Consider the following 26206-nt stretch of genomic DNA (forward strand, 5'->3'; position numbering starts at 1 on the left):
TAGGCAAACACCTGGGCACATAAAATAAATAAGCCTTGGCAGGGGCAGTGGGCTCTGAAGAAGGAACAACATTTTAAGTAGCTGTATGGAGTACAGAAGACAGTAACAGCTCCTTAGTTTGTGTCTTGAAGTAAGTGAATCCAACCAGGGAAAAGCAAAAGCAAAACCAGAAAAAGACAACTCAGGTTGAGTTACTAGGAACTCATCATCTAGAGATGATTCTTCAAGCAGACATGGAATAATGAGCCATAAAAGTTCATCATTAAACAGCTTTAAACAACAACTACAAAGTAATGTGGATTAGTAGTCAACATACCTAGATTTTCTCGAAGGAGCCAAGTAAGAACAGAATCCCTGTAAGGAATAAAATCAGTTTTCTTCTTCTTTTTACTCTATTAAAGAGAAGGGAATAACTTTAGCAATATTATGGGGGAGAATTCACATGAAAAGCAAACAATTCTAACTGAAATAATCAAACTGTAATGAAATTCTATCATTATTGACATGTTTTACTCACAGCCTCAAAAAGCAAATGCAAAAAGCACATGCAAAACAACTTCTTTTTAACATTTCATTTTTAAATCTTTATAACACAAGTCAAGAGAGAAGTATTACAATGTACATGGTAGAATTACCATGTAGCTTTAACCATTATTATTTTACCATTACCCAAACCATTTGAATACATTTGAGTAAACTGAAGGCACAAGGAACTTCAGCAGATATGTAGTTTATAAGAAACAAATTTAGTAAATTTAACAATATAATACTATAATATCTTATCCACATCTTTAGACCTGCTAATATTCTAAAACAAACCTAGTATTTCACTTATCAACACTTCTTTGACAAGGAGGTGAGAAACAACATAACCAGTTTGATGGCTCAGGACTTGAAATACCAGGCAACACAAAGTTTGGTTCCCAAAAGGAGAAAGCCAACTCACAAGAGTTGTCCTCAGACATCTGCACATGTACCACAGCATATGCCCTCCCAAAACTATAATAAAGATAATCCTTTAAAAGAAGACCCAAAAAGTGGAAAAAAAACAAATAAAATATCTGAATACTAAATATTTTAATGCAAATACTGCCTCTACCCTGACCTTATCTCATATAATTCTTAACTATTAGGTGCTCTTAATATAAGAAGAATATTCAGAAGCATAACAAAAAATTAAAGAGTATTTGTATAGAACTATAAGGAAGAAAAAATATACACCATTGAGTAAAGGAAGATACAAAGAATCTTTTCTAGCTTCTGTTGAAAGTTTAAATTGATTCTACAGCCCTTACTTCATCTATGTACAACCAAATAACAGGGAAAATGTTTTCAATTACTCATAAGCTTCTATGGTGGAAATAGTGAGATAAAACAGGCTCTAGATAGACTAATATTATATAATCTTGTTTTATCTTATTAGTTTGCAATAATCTCAATCAATTAACTATGCTTTAGAAGAGGACTAGAGGAAATGTAAATTACTCTCTTTCAGTGGTTTAGAGAACTCGTAAGAGATGCTCTTAGAGACCACTGCAGCAAACATCATGACACTACGGAAAAGCTTCCTCAAATCTTTCTCTTGTTCCTTTAGTCCATTCCTCCTCCAAAGTACTTTATGTTCCTTAATTATTTCTAGTATGAAGTCTCATGATTCACAGCCACCCTAAACAATCATTCTAAATTTCAAAGCCAGAAAAAAAGCAATAAAAACCTTTTTGAAGGTTCTATTCTAACATATGCCCTGCCCTATTTATCTCTAAAAATGTGAAAACCCTAAAGATGATCATTTAGCTAGTTCAGTGTGACCAATCCCCGCCGTACCTTGCTGGTGCAGTTATCCTACAAATGAAAGCATTTAAAAGAAAGAAAAAGAACACAGGATAAGCCTCTAGAATAAATGGAAATCAGAGTACTTTGTAGAGACAAGAAGAGATTTAATTCTAAGTGATTTAAATGACCTATTAATCTAAATTAGAGCATACAAAAAATTCCTTGGGTTTTAAACCTAAATAATGAAGACTATGCAAAATTTGTTTTAGCTTTATTGTGCCAGTGCTGCAAAAACAAGAACTTTTTAATCTGCATGTGCACTGCAGAGACAACGATGGTCTGTTGAGATTATAATGAAAAATCACAATGTTGTTGCTGTCATTAGGTGGTATCACAATGCATTGTTTGTGGAAATGTTGGTGGAAACAAACCTACTATACTGCCAGTCATATAGAACATACAAGTACACATAATTATGTTGAACATATGGCATTTGGTGATTGAGACTACCCTATATATCACTAGACTATTTTCCTCATTGTTCTAGTATATTCTTTCTACTTATTACAATGGCAAAATCATTTAATGGTGCATTTCTAAGAATGTATTCATCTCATTAAATAATACATGACTGAATTTTAAAAATATTTATTATTGGCTTCTAAATTAACATCATTCTACAAAGCCACATCATTCAAAATACTCCAAAAATATATTTGGTTATTATGAGGTGTGAAATAGGGCTCAAAAAAATGAATCCAATTTTATGTCTCTGCTCTAGCTTTACACAGGTACAGTTGTTTCCATTCTACTTTCAGTACAAAGCTGTATCATATTCTAGCCCTACCTCCAAAATTTAAAACACCACATAGAAAGGCCAAAAAACAGTATAACCTTCATAAAGAAGCATAAGTATCAGCAAGTTTACTTGCTGAGCAGACATTTCCTCTTAGAGTGAAACAGAAAACTTACCACCTCTGCCAAGGCCGAAATGACTTTGCCCAATGTTGTAAGAGACTTATTAATATTTGCACCTTCCTAAAATAAACACCAAACATGGAAGAATTACAACGAAGAATTTCTACTACTGCACACTACTTATAATGCTACAAGCTGAGCATATCTACTTCTCCTCTCCCTCTCACCCCCCACTGGAGGTGCTGGGGATCTGAACTCAAGTCCTTGGGTAGCAGCAAGTACTTTACCCACTGAGTCATCTCCTTAGTCCTGCCATCTGCTTCTTTAAGACACAAGTTCTAAAGACACCTGAAGCCTTTGGTCTTTGCTCTGCACCCTTGGTGACATGCTGAGACCACACACCCTGTTCTGGTTAAACAATATTTGTGTCAAAGTCCACACTTGATCATACATCTGTATCTTGTATATCTCTTGCCAAATTTTGCCCATTTCTCAAAAATCTAATACAAATTTCACTCTTAACCATAAACTCTTCCCTACCTATTTTGCTACCTAACATCATTTCATTGAAATTATAGATCAATAATTAGGAATTTTTTCATTAAAAATTAAATTTAAAAATTGGGTTTTGTAGGTCACATAGTCTCTGTCTGGTGCAAGTCTGCCACTGCACATAACACAGTCACAGAGGACTAGGGATAGAGCTCAACAGGTAGTGTGCTTAACTACACACACAAAGCACCAGGTCCAGTCTCCAGCACCACATAAAGAGACATGGGGGTACATGCCCTTAACACTCAATGGAGGAAGGAGGATCAGAGTTCAAGCTCATCCTAGTTACATAGTTAGTTCAAGGCCAGCCTAGACTATATGAGAACCTGTATCAAAACAGTAAATACCACCATAAACAATACATAAATTAAAAGTTATAGCTATCTCTCAAAAGACTTTTGTTTGTAAAACCAGGCAGTAACTAGATTTGGCCCATAGCCACAGTTTATGGATCCATGTTACAAAACATTAATTGACTAGACCACTTGGCTAAAATAAATACCTTTAATCGAGTTCCTTTGGCACCAGTTGAATCAGCTCGTTCACTTCCTGCTAGATCCACCAAGCTGATTTTACTGACCTAAGTAAAGAACAATACCATGGAAATTAAAACGTAACAAGACAGCTAGGTGTGGTAGTGCATGCTTGTGATCCCAATACCCAAGAGGCAGAGGCAAAGGCAGGAGGCTCATCCATGAGCTGAAAGACAGTCTGCTCTACACAGTGATAATGAATTCACAACTTAGCAGCAAAAACAGAAGTAGTCCCTGTACCCAGGAAGCTGAGACAGGTGGACTTCTGTGAATTCCAGGCAGTCTGGTCTCCATAGCAAGTTCTAGGCCAGACAGAGGTACACACTGAGGCTGTGTCTTAACATACATTGACATCTATATGTACGTACATGTGTGTGTGTGTGCGCACACACACACACAAAACCGATTACACTGGCACGAACATGAAGCACTGAACAACTAGAGCGCTCATATACTTCTAGTGGCAATGATTATTTTGAAAACTGTTTAGTTGTTTCTTAAGAAACTACGTATGCCTTTAATTCCACCACTTAGGAGGCAGACTTAAGCAGATCCCTGTGAGTTCAAGGCCAGCCTGGTCTACATGGCGAGTTCTAGGATACCAGGTCTATATAATAGAGAGACCCTTCCTCAAAAGACAAGACAAAACAAAACAAAAAAATAAACCAGAAGCTAAACCCACATCTCACACAAGACTCAATCCTATTCTTAAATATTAGCCAATATAAATAAAAACAAGATAAAAAATCAAATTGTCAGCTGTTCATGGTGTGTAGAACCTGTAATCCCAACACTTGGAAGGCTGAAGCAAGAGGACCATGGAGCTGAGTGAGTTCTAGGTCAAACTGGAGTAAAGAATGAAACAAGTGCTCAGAAAAACAAGAACCAAAACAAGTCTCCATACACAGATACACACATGTTCCTAAATAATGAAATATTTGTTAGCAGTGAAAGGGACCAACGATCAACATAATAACAAAGGAATCTCAAAATCATTATAAGAAATTTGGCAAAGTTATAGTATAAGAAATTTAGCAAACTATAGTATATACTGTTTCTCATGTACATAAAACTATAGCAAATATAAACTAATTTATAGTGACAAAAGGCATATTAAGAATTGCCTGGATGAGCCAGGCGGTGGTGGCACGTGCCTTGTTATACAGAGAAACCCTGCCTCAAAAAACAAAAAACAAACAAAAAGCCTGGATGATGTTGAAGAGGGACAGAGAAATACTGCAGTCATGAGGCAGCTTTGTAGAGTGACAGAACTTTTCAGTATACTGACTATTTCACATATGTAAGCATTCATCAAAAATGGTCAAATCTGCCAGGCAGTGGTAGCTCAGGCCTTTAATCCCAGCACTCAGGAGGCACAGGCAGGTGGCTCTCTGTGAGTTCAAGGCCAGTCTGCTCTACAGAGTGAGTTACAGGACAATCAAAACTAAACAGAGAAACTGTCTCAAAAAACCAAAATAAAAATTAAAAAAAAAAAGATAATTAGACCCAAAGTTTTAAATTATTTTTTAACTGTGTTTAATATCTTTCAGTTCCATTAAAGACCCACACTGAACACTCGTGTGGGGTAAATGGTTGAGTAGAAATTAAAAACCACCTTCACTTAATAAAATAATAACATTTATCCTGTCCAAAAAATGCAAGGGTAGTAGTATAAAAGGGATTTCTCAAAATTTTCTCCACAAAGTGTCTTCATGACAAGAGATCACAAGCTGTCCTACCTTCTCAGTGGAAAGGTTCGTCTCAGTATCGTGTTTCTTCTGAGTGAAAACAATGGTAAACACAGCGTGGGAACGGCTACTTGTTTCATTCATGTTGGTAGCTGCCACTGTCCTAAATAAACCCAAAGGTGACCGTTTGACAAGAGAATTCTTCCACCAGAGTTAAATGGATAGCAGGCTCTATACAAGCCTACGTAACAATCACAGACAACAGCTTTAAACTTACTCAGACTGAAGGACTGTCACTTACACAATTGCTCTAAATTCTGTCTTATTTGTAAGCCCATCAAGTTACCCCACGACTCAAAAGGCACCCCATCAGAATCACTTTTCATACTCCAGCTATCCCTTTAGTAATCACTAGAGCATTTAATTTATATTCTTCATCAGGTGCTCATTTATTCCAGAATCCATTTACTACCACAGCCTCATCTAGACATTACAGCTAACATTTTACCATGACTTAACCAATACCTAAGAGCTAACTCAACGAAAGTTCTGACCTGTTTCAACAATGCACCATTTTAATGAAAAGACAGCTACTTAGGATGTTGAAACTTATACCTCTCCAGCATAGCCAAAGACTCAAAGGACTACAATTAAAGCAACATTCATAGCTACAAACATGGCTTCAATTCTTACACTGGAAAAAAAAAAAAACCTCAAAATATGTCAAAGGTCTCAGTTATTAGTCTATTTCTTACCATACCTGGCTTTGTTACCAGCGTCCATGAGGTCAGCAATGTCAGTGTAGGAAGTGACCGCCAGCTTGGAAAGATCCTCCACATAGGGTCCAAGAAGCGGGTGTTCACGCACACGCAAATTACCCTTGTTTTTGGGATTCAGCAAGTCTCGTACTCTCTCACAGTAAATTTCCATGTAGCTCACCTGGAGTATTTTATTAAAGTAAATTAAAGGATTTGGAAAAGATATATAAACATTAGACACTTTTTCAAAGCTAAGCATAGTGATAGAGACGTGAAAACTCCGTATTCAGGAGGCAAAGACAGAAGGATCATACATTCATAGTAAGCCTGAACTAAAAAAAGGAATCCTGTCTCATTTAAAAAAAAAATTATAAAAAGCTGTACGATTATAGGTCAGAACACCACGGTCCTGGCCTCTTAATTCTACTAACAGTATTGTGTATATCAGGCTACATAAGTCAGAAAGTCTTTTCTCAAGAAGGAAAAGAGAACAAACATGTATACATGGAGGCTATTTGTCTTAGGCACAACATATATTTTTAGTAGAACTTTATTAGTGCCCCCCCACCCCAAAGCAGAATCTTTGTAAGCTAAACTGGGCCTCAAACTTGCAATCCTCTTGCCTCAGCCTTCCAAGTGCTGAGATTACAGGAATGTACCATCTCACCCAGTTTTATTGGCATTTTAAAAATGCATATTACTGTCAGTATTGAGGCTTAAGGTGAGGTTATTCTAAGAGCCTGGAAATTAGTATTTTGATCAGTATTAAAATCAAGGAATAGCCAGGTGGTAGTGGCACAGGCCTTTAATCTCAGCACTTGGGAGGGAGAGGCAGGTAGATCTCTGTGAGTTCAAGGCCAGTCTGGTCTACAGAGTGAGTTCCAGGACAGCCAGAGCTGTTATACAGAGAAACTCTGGCCAAAAAAACCAAAACAAATATACAAAAAAAAAAAAAAAAAAAAAAAAAAAAAAAACACCAACAACAAAAAAATTCAGACAGAGAAAACAAAAGAGACCAATGACTAATTCTTTTGGTGGTAGTGGTGGTGGGTTTGTGTTCATGTGGACACACATGTGAAGGCTAGAGAGAAATCTTATCTTGGGTGTCCTTCAGAAACCATAACATTTTTTTTTTGAGATAGAGTCTCTGACATGAAGCTTGTTGGCAAGAGAGCATCAGGGAACTGACTGTCCCTGCCTACTCAGAGCTGGGATTCTACATTCACACCAATCTTGGCTCCCCAGCCCAGTCACTAATTCTTTAAGACTGGCCACAGTATTATTAACTATGGACAACGCATCCACTACAAGGAGTAATTATTGGTTTGTCAATGACAAAGGCTTACTGAAGACGTAGGAAGGCTCAGACAATACACTTCATGAATTACTGTCCTATCAGCAGGACATGCCTCTCATGGTGATGAACAAATCATACTACAATTTCCTAACCTGAAACAGTATTTATTTAGTCAATTCCCTTTCCTCTAATCCCTTGTTCAACAGATCATCATCAGGACCAGGATTTCAACAGAAAAAAAACTAATATGCTAGTCTTGCAAAGGTGAGTAGTTATTCCTCATAGGAAAGTAGTAAACCAACATGTTGGTTTTAAAACATCAGCCAAATGAACTTTACTCAAGTCTGAACTTTGTCAAAGTGTTGAGAATGAGACACTGTTGAACACTCAGGCTCAAATGAACATCTGTACCACCCCCATTTAAGGTTCAGGGATCATAAAGGAAGGGGCAGAATGGCCTAAGACTTGGAGGGAAGGGTAGGGTTTTGTAGAACCCTGGCTTCTGGGCATGACGTGGCCATTGCACTCACAGGCTCTATGATTACTTACACAAGACTGGGCCTGTCAACATTTTAAATGGAAGAGAAGGAGTTCACAAATCCCCATCCCTCTCTGAGAATTTACAGGTTGCTAGAGGGCTCACAAGGCTCCATTCCTCCCTGGTTATGGTTAACAGTTGCTAACGAAGAAGAGACATTTTCTTCAGAAACAATCCCTCACCCATGTAAGTAACCCCTCTTGAACTCACTGGGTCAATTCTCAGCATCAATAAACCAGATATGGTGGTACAAATCTATAATCCCAGCACTGAGATGGACAAAGGAAGATCAAAAGTTCAAGGTCATCCTAGGCTACATAGTCTGGTCAGGAATAAATGAAATTTTGTCTCAGACAGAGGAAGCAAGTTGTCAAGGCAGAAATAAGAAAAGGTAACAAGCCACGAGGCTAAACATAAAAAAGAATTATGGGTTAATTCAAGTATAAGAGCTAGTCAGTAATAAGCCTGAGCTAATGGCCAAGCAGTTGTAATTAATATAAGTTTCTGAGTGATTATTTTATAAGCAAGCTGCGGGACTGCAGGGGCTTGGCTGAACTGGAGAAACTTTCCAACCACACAGAACCTGAGGAAAAAGAGTCACTATGGCGGGGACAAACAAATGAAGAAGTGGAAAAAAAGAAACTAGGAAATGTAGCAAGGAACAGTAACATCCACAAGAACTTTAAGATGCACCCCAAATGATTTCTGAAAACTAACACAAAATGGGACCTTCTCTTATTACCTATAAGCTCAAAAAGTCCTTCACCTGATTTAAAGAGCTGTTATAGGACAAGACAAGCTAGTTAAATAGAAACTTGAAATGAAGCACATTCCCCTTTTGGTATATGACAGCCATAAAGCAGAACTTTTTTAAAAATTCAAAAATGTGTGCAACCCTTAATTAGCAAATAAAAAAGTCCAAAGCAATTGCATAAAACAGTAGAAACCATAAGTACTGTCAAAAATCATACCACGTATCAATAATAAACAAACAAATAAACAAATAAATACATAAAGGCTGGGTGGTGGTGGCACACACCTTTAATCCTAGCAGAGGCAGGTGGATATCTAAATGAGTTCAAGGCCAGCCTGGTCTACAGAGTGAGTTCCAGGACAGCCAGGGCTACCCAGAAAAACCATGTTTTGTTTTGTTTTGTTTTGTTTTGTTTTGTTTTGTTTTGTGTTGTGTTGTGTTGTGTTGTGTTTTGTTTTGGGGATGAGGGGCATAGACTATTAGCATTTTCTTAAAAGGCAGCTTTATTTCCCAGAACAGTAGGTTCATGTTAACAGTGTATTTACATTACTATGAAATCCAATACACAAAAAGTGTTTTCCTCTGTGTGTGTGTAACAACAGCTTAAAAACCACATACTAACTATATTAAAGAAGACAGTTCACATCAAGTAAAGAAAAAAATTGTGATTCTCATATGTAAAGTCTGTGTTAGTTATAGTAGTAAGTATAGCTGCTTTTCCTTCCAAATATTAAACAAGTGTGTATATAATGTACAAGATGATCAAACAATTAATAATCAAAGAAATACAAATTTAACAAAAAGTTATGTATTATCAAATTAGCAAAAAAATTTTAGTATTTTTTTCTTTTTAATTAAGTTTATAAGCATGTGTTTGTAAACATATGAGGGCAGAGGTCTGCAGAGCCCAGGAAAAGGGAATTAGATACCCTGAACTGCAGATGGATAGGAACTGCCTGGTTGGGTCCTGGGAACAGAACTCAAAGCTTCAACAAGAGCAGTCCTCATTCTTAACCACTGTGCCATCTCTCCAGCCCCAAATTGGCAAAGATTTAAAACTAAAAACACTGACTATTTAAAAGAACACAATGGTTGCCAATTTCTCCTGGAAGAATGAAAACTGCTATATAGTCTTTCTAAAAGGTCATTTGCCAACCAAATGTATCACTTAACAACCAAGATACAGATCAGCACCCAAAAATGATTGCACAGAACTCTGAACAATTCCTTAATTGCAACATTATTAATTATAACCAAAATTTAGAAACAGTTTAACCCATAAAATTAAGGGGATACTTCAAGTGAACAGCAACAAAGTTACAACCAAGAGCTTTTTAACACAATAGGGGATGGCAGCCCAGCCAAGGTGGGCAACTACCACCTATAATCCCAGCACTGGTGATACAAAGGCAGGGGGATCTCTGTGATTTCCAGACTAGGAAAAAAAAGCAGTGGAGGACCCAGTGAGATGGCTTAGCAGGTAAGGGTCCTTTCCAACAAGCCTGACAACCTGAGTTCAATCCTTGGGAGCCACATAACAGAAGGAAAGGATCAACTCTGTCAACTTCTCACTCCTACACCATGGCACTTGATTGTATATTCGTGTACAAAGACATTAAATTAATTAAATAAATTATTTTGTTTGTTTTTCAAGACAGGGTTTCTCTGTGTAGCATTGACTTGTCCTGGATTTCGCTCTGTAGACCAGGCTGGCCTTAAACTCAGAGATTCACCTGCCTCTGACTCCCAAGTGTTGGATTAAGGGCGTGCGCCACCACCGCTCAGCATTAAATTAATATTTTAAAGATATAATAGAGGGAGGCTGGACATGGTAGTGTGTGGTGGTAATCTAATTGTACTGAATTATTATTTTGATTGTATGTTAATAAATAAAGTTGTCTGGGAGTCAGAGCTTTTAGAGCCATAGCAAGAGTGTGGCGGTGGTGGCACACGCCTTTAATCCCATAGATATCTGTGTGTTCAGGGTCAGAGCTATTAGAGCCATAGCAAGAGTGTGGCGGTGGTGGCACACGCCTTTAATCCCATAAGATCTCTGTGTGTTCAGGGATACAGTCAGCATTGGAGACATATGCCTTTAAGACCTAGGGGGCTGTACATTCAGACAGTGACGAGGCAGTCATGTGTTTGGGTTTACAACCAATGAGAAGGCAGAACAACATACTATAAAAAAACGAACCGACAGGAAGTAGGTCTCTTTTCGCGAAGCTGGGACAGCAGGAGGAAGGGTGAGATTTTAGCTCTGAGCTCTGACTTCTCGGCTCTCTCTTTTACATTGTTTCTGTGTTTCTTATTTAATAAGACGGTTGGTTACATCTACAGTAGTGCATACCTCTGATCCAGCACTCAGGAGGTAGAGGTAGGCAGATCTCTGTGAGTCTGAGACCAGTCTGGTATACACAGTGACTTCTAGCTTCACTGAGACAGAATGAAAGGCATGAAGGGCAGGAATACAGTAACAGCTATACTCACCTCTACAGAGTAAGACATTTCTTCATTACAGTTGTCATTGATCTTCTCAAAGAGTTCTTCACACAACTAGGAAAGCAGAAGGAAAGGGTCCATGAACAGCCCAAATCAGAGAAGTACTACATTCATTACAGCGATAATAAGATATTTCAACTTTTTTTTCTTTTTTAATGTGTAGCCCAGGCTGGCCTTGAACTCGTGATCCTCCTGCTTGCGCCTCCTTCAGCAAATCCTACCAGAGTGCTCCACCACAACCGGCAATATTTTATCTCTTTATCTCTCCAAATGTGCATGTCATAAGCCAAACATAATTAGTATTTTAAATAAAAATTTTATACTCTTATGCTCTTAATTGTTATTATCCTTCAACAATGAACACTGATATTGTTTCATTAGGAAGAAAACCCCATTTATCCAAATTTGATTCTTCATACTATACTCAAGTAACTAGTAATACATCACTATAACAATAAAACTGACTAAAAATGAGCAAAAAATTTACAATCAAGGACTTATCTGCCATGGCCTGCAAGTGACAGTGCATACCTTCAATGCCAGTACTTTGGAGGCAAAAGTAAGGAGACTCTCTGTGAGTTCCAGGCCAGCCTTGTCTACATAGTGAGTTCTAGGACAGCCAGGGCTATGTAGTGAAACTGAGTCAAAAGGCACACAAGCAAGCAAAGACTTAACAGCAACATTATTCATCATAACCAAAACTTACAGTCAAAAGAGGGTATGGGGCTGTAGCTCAGCTGGTAAAGTACTTGCCTAGGTTGCTCAAAGCCCTGGGCTGGATCCCCGTGACCCCATAAACCAGGCATGATAGCACATTAAATTAAAAAAAAAAAATTAAAAAACAAATTACAAAAACAAAGAGGTAGAATGTAGTTAGCAGCAGAGTACTTCCTTAGAACATGGCCTAGGTTCTATCCTTAGGACCACAAAATAGAAAAAATAAAAATACATTAAAATACATTATTTTTTTTTGTGGGGGTGGTGGTTTTGAGACACGGTTTCTCCATTATAGTTTTGGTGCCTGGCCTGGATCTCAAACTCACAGAGATCCGCCTCTGCCTCCTGAGTGCTAGGATTAAAGACGTGTGCTACCACTGCCCGGCCAAAAATACATTCTTTAGAGATAATCTATATAGGAACTTTTCCTTTTTTTCTTTTATTATCTTGGTTTTTTTAAGACAGGGTTTCTCTGTGTAGCCCTGGCTGCTCTAGAACGCTCTCTGTAGACCAGTTGGCCTCAAACTCAAGATATTCTCCTGCCTCTACCTACAGAGTGCTGAGATTAAAGGTGTGTGCCATTGCGGCCCCACTGTATAGGAACTTTTAATAAAGTCAGATCAACATTTACTGAGTGTTCCAGAATTTAGAAAAAAAAAACTGTTAACACTAAAAGATAGGATAATATGGCAGTTTAGAAACAGCAATGTTTTTAAGAAAAACATTAACTTTCCTATCTTAAAAATATGCCAATCTTTTTCTCTCAATAGTAAGCACCTGAGAGAAATAGACAGGCTGTCTACCTTTGTGCCTTACATATAACAGTCTCTGACTACATTTTTAGCAAATAAAAAGCCATTTGAGACTGAAAGTACCGATGGGCACAGATGCCGACATTTGACTGCTTTACCTGTGGAATGATGCCAGCTTGGCTCTCCTCTTGTTTCCCCATCATCGTGTAGGATTTCCCAGCACCAGTCTGCCCATAGGCAAAAATACAAACATTATACCCTTCAAAGGCGTGTAAGAGCATTTCCTTCCCAATGTCATTGTATACACGATTCTGCGATGCGAAACAGGGATCTTCAGGCTGTAAAGATTACAAAGGAAAGTTATGGCATTTTACTAATAGTCTTTCCTACATTAATTTGACTGCTTCCACATTAAAAAATGTTTGGAATCAGAAAAGTCATTTAAACTATACTACACATTTTTTTTTTTGTCGTTATTTTTGTTTTTTCCAGACAAGGTTTCTCTGTGGAGTTTTGGAGCCTGTCCTGGATCATCTCACTCTGTAGACCAGGCTGGCCTTAAACTCACAGAGATCCAAGTGGCTCTGCCTCCTCAGTGCTGGGATTAATAGTAGCCAGGTGTGCCACCGCCACCTGGCTACTATTCATTTTTTAAAGAACTTTCTACATACCTTTTTTTTTTTTTCCAATTTCTCTCTCTCTCTCTCTCTCTCTCTCTCTCTCTCTCTCTCTCTTTCTCTTTCACTCACTCACTCACTCACTCACTCACTCACTCACTCACTCACGTTGAGAGGCACTCTAGAAGTTGGAGCTCCAAGATTTTCTTAGGTAGAAAATGGGAATAACAGACCAAAGGTCAGATGTAAATACAACACTACTTCTTTGAACTCATTCTACACAGTGTGGCTGCTTACAAAAAATAACAACTTTAATGAAGAACATTTTCAATTCCTCCCTCAACCCTTTCCTTGATGATTAGGTTTTGCGGAGAGTCTGGAACCTCCTTCCTCACAAAACAGGAAATCATGAAAGGTCTAAGGAACAGGAAGCACAAACGGGAGCAGTCGACAAGGTTTGGTTCACACTGACTAAAGTGTCAGGGAAAACCAAACACTTGATCAAAGTAAGTATTTTGTCCTCCAGGGAGTAGTCTTCTCTATCAAAAAATGAACTCATGGCTGGGTGTAATAACACAATTTGTAATTTCATCACTGAGGGAGAGGCAGGAAGATCAGGAGTTCAAGGTCAGCTTCAGCTATACACAGTAAGGCCAAGTGAGACTCTGTCTCATTTGGGGTGTTTGGTTTTAGTTGTTTTTTGAAGCAGAGTTTCACTATACAGCTCTGGCTGGCCTGGAACTCAAAGAGATCCATCTGCCTCTGTCACTTGGCCGTTGGGACTAAAGGTGTGTACCACCACACCAGGACTTTGGGGAAAAAAACTCTTTAAAAATTAAAATTAAAATAAATTAAGAGGCTGGGGATATGACTCAGTGGGTAAAGTGCTTCTGTGCAAACATGAAGGCCTAAGTTTAGAACCCCAGTGCCAACAAAAAAGCTGCCCATGGCAGCAGGCACCTTTAACCCTAGTGCTAAGAAGTAGTTGAGGATCCTAGGGCTCACTGACCAGACAGTCTAGCCAGGTGGTGAGCTACAGGTTCAGAGAAACACTGTCTCAATATGGCAGAAAATGATGGAGAACACTAGATATCAACAACCTCCAGCCCCCACACATAATACATGAATGAGCAGATAAATAATTTTTTCAAAATTAACTTATGAACTGGGAGTTCATTGGCCAAGTGTTATAGTCCATGCATGTAATTCCAGTTCTTGAGAGGTTAAATCAGGAATACTGGCCCAAGTTTGAAGCTAGCCTAGGATACACAGTGAGTTCAATGCCAATATGGGCAATGAGAATCTGTCTCAAAAAACAAACAACAACAACAAAAAACTAACACATCTTCCTCAAACACACACACAGAACGCATCCTTGACCAAATTAAGAAAATTACAACTGGATTTTGGGACAACCTAGGATGAAAGAAAGACAAGAAAGGCAAGGGAGGCAGCAGACTCACCGAGGTGTGAGACCAGTAAGAGTAGTCGAAGCTGAAGGACTTTGGTGCTTCCTTTGGGTTCTTTGGGTTAATAATACCTAGAGAACAAAAACATTAAATTGTGTTAAGTCCTTCAATTACAAGTTCATCAGCTCAATATATTATACTTTATGTTCAAATCATCCCAACAGCACATTTATACTATTGAGTCTTAACAGGACAATCAAAAACCAAAAGTATCACTTTTGAAGAGGTAATTTATACTGGAACACAGACACACACACAGACACACAGACACACAGACACACACACACAGACACACACACACAACCAGACCACACACTCATTTGGGTGTTACCACTATTCAGAATAGAGTCTAATATGTAACAGGTTCTCAGTAAATCTTCTAGAACTGAATGTTTGTCCTTTTTAGGTAAGTTAGCATCTAAAACTTGGAAATGGGCCGTTTCTATTTCAAAGATCTCATAAGGTTTGAAACACTTCAACACATTAGAAATAAAAATTAGAAAGGTATTATTTATATTAATCCAACCCAATATGAAATAAATTCTTTATGAAATGCTTGTTATCTACTTCAAAAAAGCATTTGGTAATAAGGTACTCATTGCAAAGTTTGTGTTTTCTGAACCCCACAGTAGACAATATGTAATCTACTACATGTATATATGTGCATAGATGTTTATGCAGAACCACAGAGTACTAATGAATCAAATCTCACTACACATATTAAGTGGTTTCTCATGTGACTAATACCACCACACCACACTGCAGCAACTAACTGAATACTGAAGATTAATCCTTCCTTTTTCATACATGCAAAATTTTATCCTCATATTTCATATGAGACAGACTCTCCCAAACATGTAGTCATGAAATCTCAAAAGACTGGATATCTCAACCAAATCATTTCGCTGAGGCAAGGCTATATCTCAAACTGTCAGTGAAAACAGGATTAAAAAGTAAACCTGTCCTCGGCAGCTGGTGTGCAGGACACAAACAGCAACCGTTGCTATGGTGCTTAGTTCTCCCTCTGGCTGGATTCCTCTGGGTACAGCCACATATTTACTTATGTGCCAAACTCAAATGCTGACAGAGTATTAATTAGGCTCACATTACACATAATCATGTGACAAGAAAACTTGGTTCTAGAAAGAACATCTCCCTACAAATAAATGGTAATTTAATCAAAGTCTTAACAAAAGAGTAAACAGACCAGCCAGCATTTGCCACATCGTTACTCCAACCCATAAGTATTTTGTATTTAGTAACTTTTTTTTAATCTTCCTAACCACTCAATGAGGCAAATGTTTTTTCATCCTCATTTTATAAAGAAACAAAAGAAAAGTTGAATATTCCTCAGGCCACAGAGCTAGCTAGTGTCAGATACAGCATCTGAATTTGCAGAGCTGCCACAATTAGCCAAGAAATCATTGTGTAAATGCTTATTCTCCACATACAATGATTACCAAGGTGAAAGAGAAGGCATTTTATATATTTATATACAGCTATATGCATAGAGCTATCCCTTAAAATTAAGCCACAGGCATTGTTTAAAACTCTCTTTATTCATTTAAAGTTTCCTTGTTTTAACAATAAGAATTAGACCACAAACTATACCACGAAAAAAAAATTTAAGTCCTACTTTATGAGTCAGAGCTAAAAACTACTAAGAACTATGAGGTGGTGGGCATGCTCCTGAAGTCAATCTATTTTGTTGTTGTTGTTGTTTTCGAGACAGGGTTTCTCTGTGTAGTTTTGGTGCCTGTCCTGGATCTCACTCTGTAGACCAGGCTCTGCCTCCTGAGTGTTGGGATTAAAGGTGTGCACCACTACTGCCCAGCTCCTGAAGTCAATCTTTACCACTCCAAAGCATGGTTAAAATAAACACTTCTAACAGCTAGAAAATTGGCTGTTATCAAACACTTAAGCCATATTTCATTCAGTTACCAGTTGTCAAGAACATGACAAAGTACAAATTCTCAGATTCTATCCCTTGATTTGTCATTTTCCCAAGGGGAAAACAAAAAAAAAAAAAAAAAAAAAAAAAAAAATCTACATCAGAGTATAGTAAGTTCACATGAAATCTTTTTCTTCCCCCTCAAGCAAGCTTTTCTCTCTGATCTTTGAAGCCTCTGATAGGAATATGGCCAGCCTGGGTTTCTTGTCTATCTGTTTGCACGCTGCTGGGATTGAAACCAGAGCTTTGCACATGCTAAGCAAGTATGCTACCATTTGCTACATTCCCATCCACCTCCTGTTTCTTTAAATAACTGCCTATATCAACAATAAACAGGCCAGGCAATGGTAGTGCATGCCTTTAATTCCAGCACTTGGGAGGCAGAGGCAGGGGGATCTCTGTGAGTTCAAGGCCAGCCTAGTCTACAGAGTGAGTTCCAGGACAGCCAAAGCAGTTACACAGAGAAACCCTGTCTCGAAAAACCAAACCAAAACAAAAAAAAACAATAAACAGAAATACACAATTTTTCAAAAGCTCTTTATAACGCTTGGATCTAGCTCAGTGGCTTCCTAGCACATGTAAGACCCTGGGTTCAATCCCCAGCAACACACACACACACACACACACACACACACACACACACACACACAACACACACACTCACAGAGTATAATATGAAAAAATATAATACAAAAATCAACATTGTTAATTTATCTTGTTGGGGAGGATGGAGTTATCAGAAACTTGAGAAGACATAGTAATTCCTAGTATTTTTTAAAAACATCTTATTTTATGTGTATGGGTGCTTTGTTTGCATGTATATCTATGCATCTCATGCAAAGCCAGAATAGAGCATCAGATTCCCTGGAACACAAGTTACAGATGATTGGTAGCCACCAAATGAGTGCTGGGAATCAAACAGTCCTCTGAAAGAGCAGCCAGTGCTTTTAACCATTGGGTCTCTCCAGCCTCTAATTTCTACTTCTTAAGTTCTGTATCTGCAATTATAGAATTATTACTTTTTACTTGTATGGGAGCTTTGCCTGCACTTATGACTATGCACCACTTACATGCCTGGTGCCTGAAGAGGGCAGAAGATGAATGTTGGGTCCCTTGGAGCTGGAGTTACAGATGGTGTAACCACCCTGCAGGCACTGGGAATTAAACCCAGATCCTGTGGAAGTACTCTTAACCACTGAGCCACCTCACCAGCCATATTCTTTTTTTAGATTGGTTTTCAGTTGTGTGGGGGTTGGGGGTGGGGGCAAGTATATGAAATAGGAGTTCAGGTACTTAGGTCCAAAAAAGGTTGTCTGATATCTTGCAGCTGGAGTTAGAGTTGTGAGCCACCCAAAGTAGATGCTAGCAACCAAACTCAAAACCTCTGCAAGAGCAGTATGTGTTCTTAACCAATGAGCCCTCCTCATCCCTCCTTTTTTTAGATTTAATTTATTTTTACTTTTATTGCTTCTTTGTGGATTTCACATCATGCATTCTGTTCCCACTTATCTCCCTGTCCCCTCAAATCCATCCTCTGCCCTTTAAACCTCTCCCCTCGACCAAAAAAAAAAAAAAAAAAAAAAAAAAAAAAAAAAATTGAAAAGAAAAAACAAAGCAAATAAAAACAAAAGAAGGAGAATCTTGTAGTGGAAGCTGTGGTATGGCCAGCTAAGACACAGTTCACCCTTTAATCTGTTCATCTTTACTTGCAAGTGTTCATTGGTCTTGCTCTGGTTTCTGCTATATCACAGAAAACGGCCTGTCCCTGGGGCTCCTCCTGGATACCCTGTTGTCCTGTGTCATGGAGACTCTGCTGTTTTGTATCTATAGGTTCGTCTCCTTCATATGCTCCAACAGTTCATAAATGAGGTGGATGTTGGGGTGGAACAACTTATAGCCCTGGGCCTGGGCCTGGGTGGTAGCTGGGTTAGTCAGCCAGCCAGCTTTCCCTCATCATCACTATCCAGATGACCTCTCCAGCACTATCTCAGCTAGCTCACTCAATGCAGCCTACAGCAAGGAGCCAGGTCAGCTCTTCTGCTCTCCCGGCCCTCAGATCCAGGTCTGCCTCACTCATATCACCAGGGCCAGCTCCACTCTTTTGCCCAGGCAAGGTATAGGGCCCTCTCTCCTGATTACTCTAAGAGGGTGGTAGGTAGGGGTAGGGTGAACTCTCATGCTCTCAGGGCTGGCTCACCTGCAACCCCAACAACAGGGTCAGCTCTAGTGTGCTGTCCACGTGGGGTGCAGGGCCTGCTCTCCTGTGTGCTATAGCTGGTGTGGGGCAGGGTGAGTTCTCTCACTCTCGTGAACCCAGGGCCAGCTCTCTTGCCTGTCACAACTAGCAAAGGGGGGAGGGCATCTTTCCCTCACCCATACCACCACATGGCAGACTGGGGTGGGGGTTTGAGGGTCGGCTCTGTTGCTCTCACATCCTCAGGGCTGGCTCACCTGTGACCCCTAACAACAGGGTCAGCTCTAGTGTGTTTCCCAGTTGATGTGTATGCCTACGGTGAGGGGTGGGGGCACTTTTCCCAAGTGCAGGAGAGAGCTCTCCCCTGAGGGGTAGGGCCAGCTTGCCTGTTGCAACATCCAGCGAGGGGCAGGACCACCCATCCCAGAGTCAGTGAAGGGCTGGCTCAGTATAGCATGGTTCCAATGATCTCCATGCTAACACCAGCCATGGACATCACCACAGACCCCAGCTGCAACAGGATCATGGACCCAGCAGCTTGGGCCCAGGCACCACCATGGCCCCAGTGGCAACCAGGTCCCTCAGATCAGGACAGCCCCATCAGCAGCATGCCTACCCCTGCCCCTCCAGGCATCAATGTAGTCCCAAGTGGCTAGCCAGACCCCCCAGGTATCCTTAGAGCCCTCAGTGGCAATTGGAGTCATGTTGTAGAATATTAATTTAAGATGTGTTACATTTGTTTATGCTGTGCAACATTTGTTTAATGATGCAAAGATGTGTTGCACTCTTTTATGTTGCATTTGTTTAACTCTGTGAAACTGTGTTACTGTGCCTGTCTAAAACACCTGATGGTCTAATAAAGAGCTGAACAGTCAAAAGCAAAGCAAGAGAAAGGACAGGCAGGGCTGGCAGGCAGGGAGAATAAATAGGAGGAGAAATCTGGGAGAAGATTGAGAAGTGAGAAAAAGAAGGAGAGGAGGACATCAGGGGCTAGCCACCCAGCTACACAGCAAGCCATGGAATAAGAAGTAAAGATACACAGAAATAGAGAAAGGTAAAAGCCCAAAGGCAAAAGGTAGATGGGATAATTTAAGTTAAGAAAAACTAGCTAAAAATAAGCCAAGCTAAGGCCAATCATTCATAAGAAAGAATAAGACTCCATATGTATTTATTTGGGAGCTGGCTAGTAGGCCCCCAAATAAGCCAAAGAGAAAAAAAAATTTAAAAAACCAACAACAGAGCCATGGATACTATCCCAGATCCCAGCCTCCACAGGGCCATAGACCCAGACATGACCTTAGGCAGCAGCCCATGCATGTCCAGATGTCTCCACAGCTCCAAGTGATAGCACTGGCAACCCAGATCAGCATGGCTCCAGGCACGGCACAGGTCTTGGACACTGACATGGTCTGAGGTGGCCAACCAGACCATGGTTCTCCGTATACTCCTCTGTGACAACAGGAGCCTCGGACACCAACTCAGACTCTGGCTGCTGTAGGGCCACAAACCTACACGTGGCCCTCTGGACGACACCATGACCCCAGATGACAGTGCAAGGCCACTCAGATCAGAATATCCCTGGTGGCAGCATGGCCCTCTGTTGCCCTCACGCCACCGGTTGCAGCCCAGACCTCGGGCATCTAGGTGGCCTTTGGTGGGAACATGGGCCATGGACATTATAGTCCTAGGCAGCAGTCCAGGCCATCCAGACCAGCATGGCCCTTGCAGCAGCGGCCCCATATGGTAGCTTAGACGCATGGCATTTTGGCAAGGTCTTTGATGGTCTCGGGATCCACAGACATCAACACAAACCCAGACATGGCCCTTGGCCGCAGCCCTGGCCACCCAAATCAACCTGGCACCAGCAGCAGCACAGCCCCTGGACACCAACATGGTTACAGGTTGTGACCCAGACCCAGGCATCCACATGGGCCCTGGCAGCAACATGGGAGAGGCCAGGATCACAAACCCAGGCAGCAGCCCTGACCAGGCTGTCATCATGGCCCCAAGTGGCCATGCAGGTCACCCAGATTGGCATGGCCCATGGACACCAGCATGGCCCCCCAGTGACAACAGGAGCCACAGACATTAACTCAGGCCCCCTCAGCTGCTCCAGGGCTCTGGATCAAGTCCTGGACCTTGGTCATAACCCAGGCCAGATTTAGTTTATTTTTTAATATTTTATTCTTTATATTTATATGTGTGTTATCTTAAATATATGAAATATTTTCTAATTAAAAATATTACCAGGAATCAAAGGCTGGATAGCCCAGAGACCTATGATAGGAAAAAAAAACAATAAAATGATTCCTAATGATATCCTTATATATTCATAGATTGGTGCCTGGCCCAATTGTCATCATTAGCCGGCAGCTAATGGTAGCAGATACAGAGATGGGTGGAGAAAGAGAGCCCAAACTGGAGATCTTCATTGGGTCCCTCCCCTAGGAGCTTGGGGAATCCCATGGAAGAGGGACAGAAAGAAATGTAGGAACCAGAGTAGTTGAGGATACCAGCAGAACACAGCCCATAGACTTCAAGAGGGCTCACAGGGGCTCACAGAGACTGAAATGGCAATCATAGAGCCTATATAGGTCTGCTCTAGGGTCTGCCTCTGCATATATAATATGGTTGTTAGCTTGGTGTTTCTGTGGCACTCCTAACAGTAGGAGAAGGGGTGTGTCTGACTCTCATCTGCTTTTGGGACTCTTTTCCTCCTATTATATTACCTAATCCAGCCTTGATATGAGGGTTTGTGCTGTGGGATGTCTTTCTGTATGCTGTGAATGTGTTGCTCTGGTTGGTTGATAAATAAAGCTGCACTGGCCTATGGCATGGCAAGATGGAGCCAGGTGGGAAAATCCAGGAGAGATAGAGAGAGGAGAAAGAGTAAGGGGAGACACCAGCCGCCATCCAAGGAGCAGCAAGATGCCAGCAGACCAGTAATGCCATGGCCACATGGCAACTTATATATTAATAGAAATGGGGTAAGTTATAAGAGCTAGCTAGCAAGAAGCTTGAGCATAGGCCATCCAGTTCATAATTAATATAAGCCTCTGTGTGTTTACTTGGGTCTGAGCGGCTGTGGAACTGGGCAGAACACAGGAAAATTTCCTACTACAGGTTTGTGCCTAGTCTTATTGTATCTTGTTATGCCATGCTCATGGATTTTCCTGGGAAGCCTGCTTTTTTCTGAAGGGAATCTAAGAAGCACTGGATCTGGGGGAAAGGGAAGGTGGGGTGTGGGGAAATGGGAGGGATGGGGAGGGGACTGCAGTCAGGAAGTATCAAAAACAAATTAATTAATTAAAAAACAAGACAGGGGGCTAGAGACATGGCTCAGTGGTTAAGAGCACTGGCTACTCTTCCAGAAGTCCTGAGTCCCAGCAACAACATGGTGGCTCACAACCATCTATAATGAGATCTGGTACCATCTTCTGGCCTGCAGGCAAAACATTGTGTATAAACTCACACAGGTGCACACACATACACATAAATAAATAAGAAGTAAATAATTTTTAAAAAGCTGAACTTTATAGGACTGGCAAGACTGCTCAGGAGGAAAAGCGCTTGCTATCAATCCTGACAACCTGCCTGGGACCCACACAATGGAAAGAAAGAACTGACCCCTACAAGTTATTCCCTGACCTCTACAGATACACCACAGTGTGTGCATGCATGCATGCATTTGCACCCACACAATAAAATAAATAATGTTAAAAAACAATTAACCTTCCAAAGTCTGTTAAATATTCAATTTTACTCCCTCTCCCTTTTTCTCCTTGCCTGTTTCCAATTTTTGTTATCACAGCATAAAGATGCAGAAATGTTTTCATTACTGAGCCCCAGAAAACAAGGCAGTTAAAACAAGATTTGTATTTAAAACCCTTTTTATTCTCCAGAATAAATTTGTTTATCTAATATCTCAAAGTCACTAATGTAGTAATTATACTGTTGTCGACAAACTACTAAGATTCTGCCTGCAACTATAATTAACATATCAGTGTGGGAGCACTGTAACTTTATATTAACTTTTCTCAAAAGCATGTTTGGGTTTTCTCAATAAGCATGTTTGAGTTTGTTAAAAATCTTAGTGATAGACTAGGTGTGGTGGTTCATGCCTGTAATCCTAGCACTCAGAAGGTTGAGGCAGGAGGATCATGAGTTTGAGGATGTCTAAAGCTGCATAGTAAGACCCTGCCTCAAAAACATAAAACAAAAAACTCCAGAGATATCAGAGTAGCCTTCCTCTGCCAAAAGCATCCTATGTCAAAAATTAGAAAAAGAAACGGCACAAAATAAAAATATTATATATAACATTTATATTTCAAAACCATGAAATCAAAGCCTTGTAGAGTCTTCTGGAAATATTGTAAAATAGCAGAAAGCATAAAAGTAGGTGGTGCACTCCTTTAATCCCAGCACTTGGGGGTAGAGCCAGGCAGCTCTCTCTGTGAGTTCAAGGCCAGCCTGGTTTACAGAGTGAGATCCAGGACAGGCACCAAAAACTACACAGAGAAACCCTGTCTCGAAACACACACACACACACACACACACACACACACACACACACACACACACTGCAAAAAAAAAAAAAGTAGATTTGAACAAAATAGTGCTTTAATCATTTGAAATAATAAACTACATACCCTAACATGATAACAACAGGTATGTCATACATGTTCACCATATACTCAATCCCAAAGAACTAAAAATTGTATAGTAAGAAAAGAAGGGAGGGGGAACATATATCTTTAATCCCAGCATTGCAAAGGCAGAGGCAAGCAGATCTCTATGAGTTCAAGGCCAGGTTGGTCTACATAGTGAGTTCCAGAACAGCCAAAGACCCTGTCTTAGAAAAGAAAGAAAAGAAAGAAAGAAAGAAAGAAAGAAAGAAAGAAAGAAAGAAAGAAAGAAAGAGAGAGAGAGAGAGAGAGAGAGAGAGAGAGAGAGAGAGAGAAGGAGGAGGAGGAGGAGGAGGAGAGGGAGGGAGGGAGGGAGGGAGGGAGGGAGGGAGGGAGGGAGGAAGGAAGGAAGGAAGGAAGGAAGGAAGGAAGGAAGGAAGGAAGGAAGGAAGGAAGGAAGGAAGGAAGGAAGGAAAAGCTCTCTGGAAGGCCCACATCTTATTCAATCTAAGTAGCCCAAAGACTTGGATGGATATTTGTGCCTTCTATTTTATGATTTCACTTAATAAAGAAATACACAGCTGGGCGGTGGTGGCACACACCTTTGATCCCAGCACTCGGGAGGCAGAGGCAGGTGAATCTCTTCGAGTTCAAGGCCAGCCTGGTCTACAGAGCAAGTTCAGGGCTACACAGAGAAATCCTGTCTCGAAAACAAAACAAAACAAAACAAAAAAAAGTCAAGCATCCCTGCATAAGTCCCAGGTTTCAAACAGCTAACTCATGCAACGAGCCCAGGACCTGGTACCACTGCCTAGATGCCTCCCAAACAGATCAAGCCAATCAACTGTCTCCCCTATTCAATCTGGGAGGAGGGGACTGGACCTGCCTGGACTGAGTTTATCAGGTCGATCCATCCTCGGGGGAGACCTTGATCTGGAGGAGGTGGGAATGGGAGGTGGGCTGGGGGGAAGGGGAGGAGGGCAGGAAGGGAGAGAACAAGGGAATCTGTGGCTATTATGTAGAACTGAATAGTATTGTAAAATAAATAATAATTTTAAAAAAAGTCAATTTTCACCTAAAGTTATATCCAAATTAGACACAAGTGTTATTAACAAGATAGTCCAACAGTGAATATCTTGACACGGACAGCACAGGTGACTCTTACAAAGACTGAGGGGCCTGGGGCCAGACAGCCAAGTTCTTATTTCAAGATAAAGGAGAGCCCAGGTAATCAAGACAATCTCTCTGTGCCTCAATGACTTCAGTACACTGAGAAAGTTAAAGAAACCAGCTAGAAGATTACTTTGAGGACTGAATGAATTAAAATTTATAAGTGCTTAAATATGACAGCTTATTGTTTATTGTTTTTAATGAGAAATCTCATTTTCCCCCACAATAAAAAACAATGTAAAAAGTAAAGGTTTTTGGTTTTCCCTGCACAGCATCTAGCCAAAACATGTCTTGGGAAACAATGTAGCTAAGTCATTTCCTCATTGTGTTCTCTGTCCTGCCAAAACAAAGGGCTTCTAAGACATTTCCTACCTTTCCCTTCTCCTTCTTCCCATATGAAGACGCCCCCTCCTCCCTGCTTTCTAACAGGCATCGTACTACTTCAATTACTTACATTCATATCCAAACTAAAACTAAAACTCTAAAAGCTTCATGCCGTCTGCTTGCTGAATAACAAAAACCCAATTTCCTGTTTATACCCACATCCCCTACATTACTAAACAATACAACTGTGGACAGTATTTAGTCTACTATAATGCACAATCCTGGAAAGAGCAAACACTGAAGCTATGAATGCCTACCTTCCCTAGCAGACAGGAAGCAGCAAACCAGCTCTCCAGCTTGCTAGTTCACCCTCCATTTCACACCTTACCAGGCTACCAAAAGCCATCACAACACCATGCTATTGACATGGATTTTTTAAAATGAACTCTAAAATGGAAAGTAGAAAACAAAAACCAGGTTTTCTAACAGATCTTCTTGCTGAGAGAGCATTAGTGGCAACATACTTTTAATCCCAACACTCAGAAGACAGAGAGGCAGGCAGATAAGTTCCAGGCCAGCCAAGTTTACACAGGTGCTCCAGGCAAGCCAAGGCAACAAGAGATTTCCCATGGGGGTCAGAAGAAGGTATGGGATCCCCTTAGATTCAGAGTTTCAGATGGTTCCGGGTCACCCATCCCAGTGTGAACCCGGGTCTTCTGCAAGAGCAACAAATGCTCTTAATTGCTGAGCCATCTCTCCAGCCCCAGCTCTCTCTTGCTTAGCTGTTTTGGTATGAAAACAATTCAAGCAGTTGAAGAAGCTTACATATAATAAAATCGGTCCTTGGGCCAATGAGAGGCATAGGCACTTGCCACCAAATCTGATGACTCACGTTGATCCCCAGAACCCACACGGAAGGAGAGCATCAACTTCCAAAAGCTGTACTCTGATCTCCACATATGCACTGTAGCACAAACACTGTTCCCCCATACACACATATACACACACACAAACTAAATAACTAAATGAATGGAGTAAATAAATAAATAAATGCAATTTTAAAAAGTAATGAAG

The 26206-nt window shown here is 40.4% G+C and overlaps 1 protein-coding gene across 16 annotated transcripts in view; it reads right to left on the bottom strand.

Annotated features, from left to right (window-relative positions):
• The window catches only part of Kif1b (kinesin family member 1B), a 143067-nt gene that overhangs the window by 92933 nt on the left and 23928 nt on the right, over window positions 1-26206 (bottom strand). For 9 of the 16 annotated variants that reach the window (XM_076563513.1, XM_076563506.1, XM_076563510.1 and 6 more), the window contains exons 3-10: window positions 14863-14939; window positions 12941-13120; window positions 11302-11367; window positions 6225-6403; window positions 5516-5627; window positions 3746-3823; window positions 2746-2811; window positions 317-392 (exon numbers count right to left, since the gene is read on the bottom strand). In XM_076563513.1, coding sequence (XP_076419628.1) covers window positions 317-392; window positions 2746-2811; window positions 3746-3823; window positions 5516-5627; window positions 6225-6403; window positions 11302-11367; window positions 12941-13120; window positions 14863-14939 — 834 coding nt within the window. Of the gene's footprint in view, window positions 1-316; window positions 393-1824; window positions 1843-2745; window positions 2812-3745; window positions 3824-5515; window positions 5628-6224; window positions 6404-11301; window positions 11368-12940; window positions 13121-14862; window positions 14940-26206 lie in introns of all 16 variants that reach the window. The other 7 variants (XM_076563512.1, XM_076563505.1, XM_076563509.1 and 4 more) reach the window with 1 other exon arrangement.

This window comes from Peromyscus maniculatus, chromosome 2 (assembly GCF_049852395.1).
Source record: "Peromyscus maniculatus bairdii isolate BWxNUB_F1_BW_parent chromosome 2, HU_Pman_BW_mat_3.1, whole genome shotgun sequence".
NCBI lineage: Eukaryota > Metazoa > Chordata > Mammalia > Rodentia > Cricetidae > Peromyscus > Peromyscus maniculatus.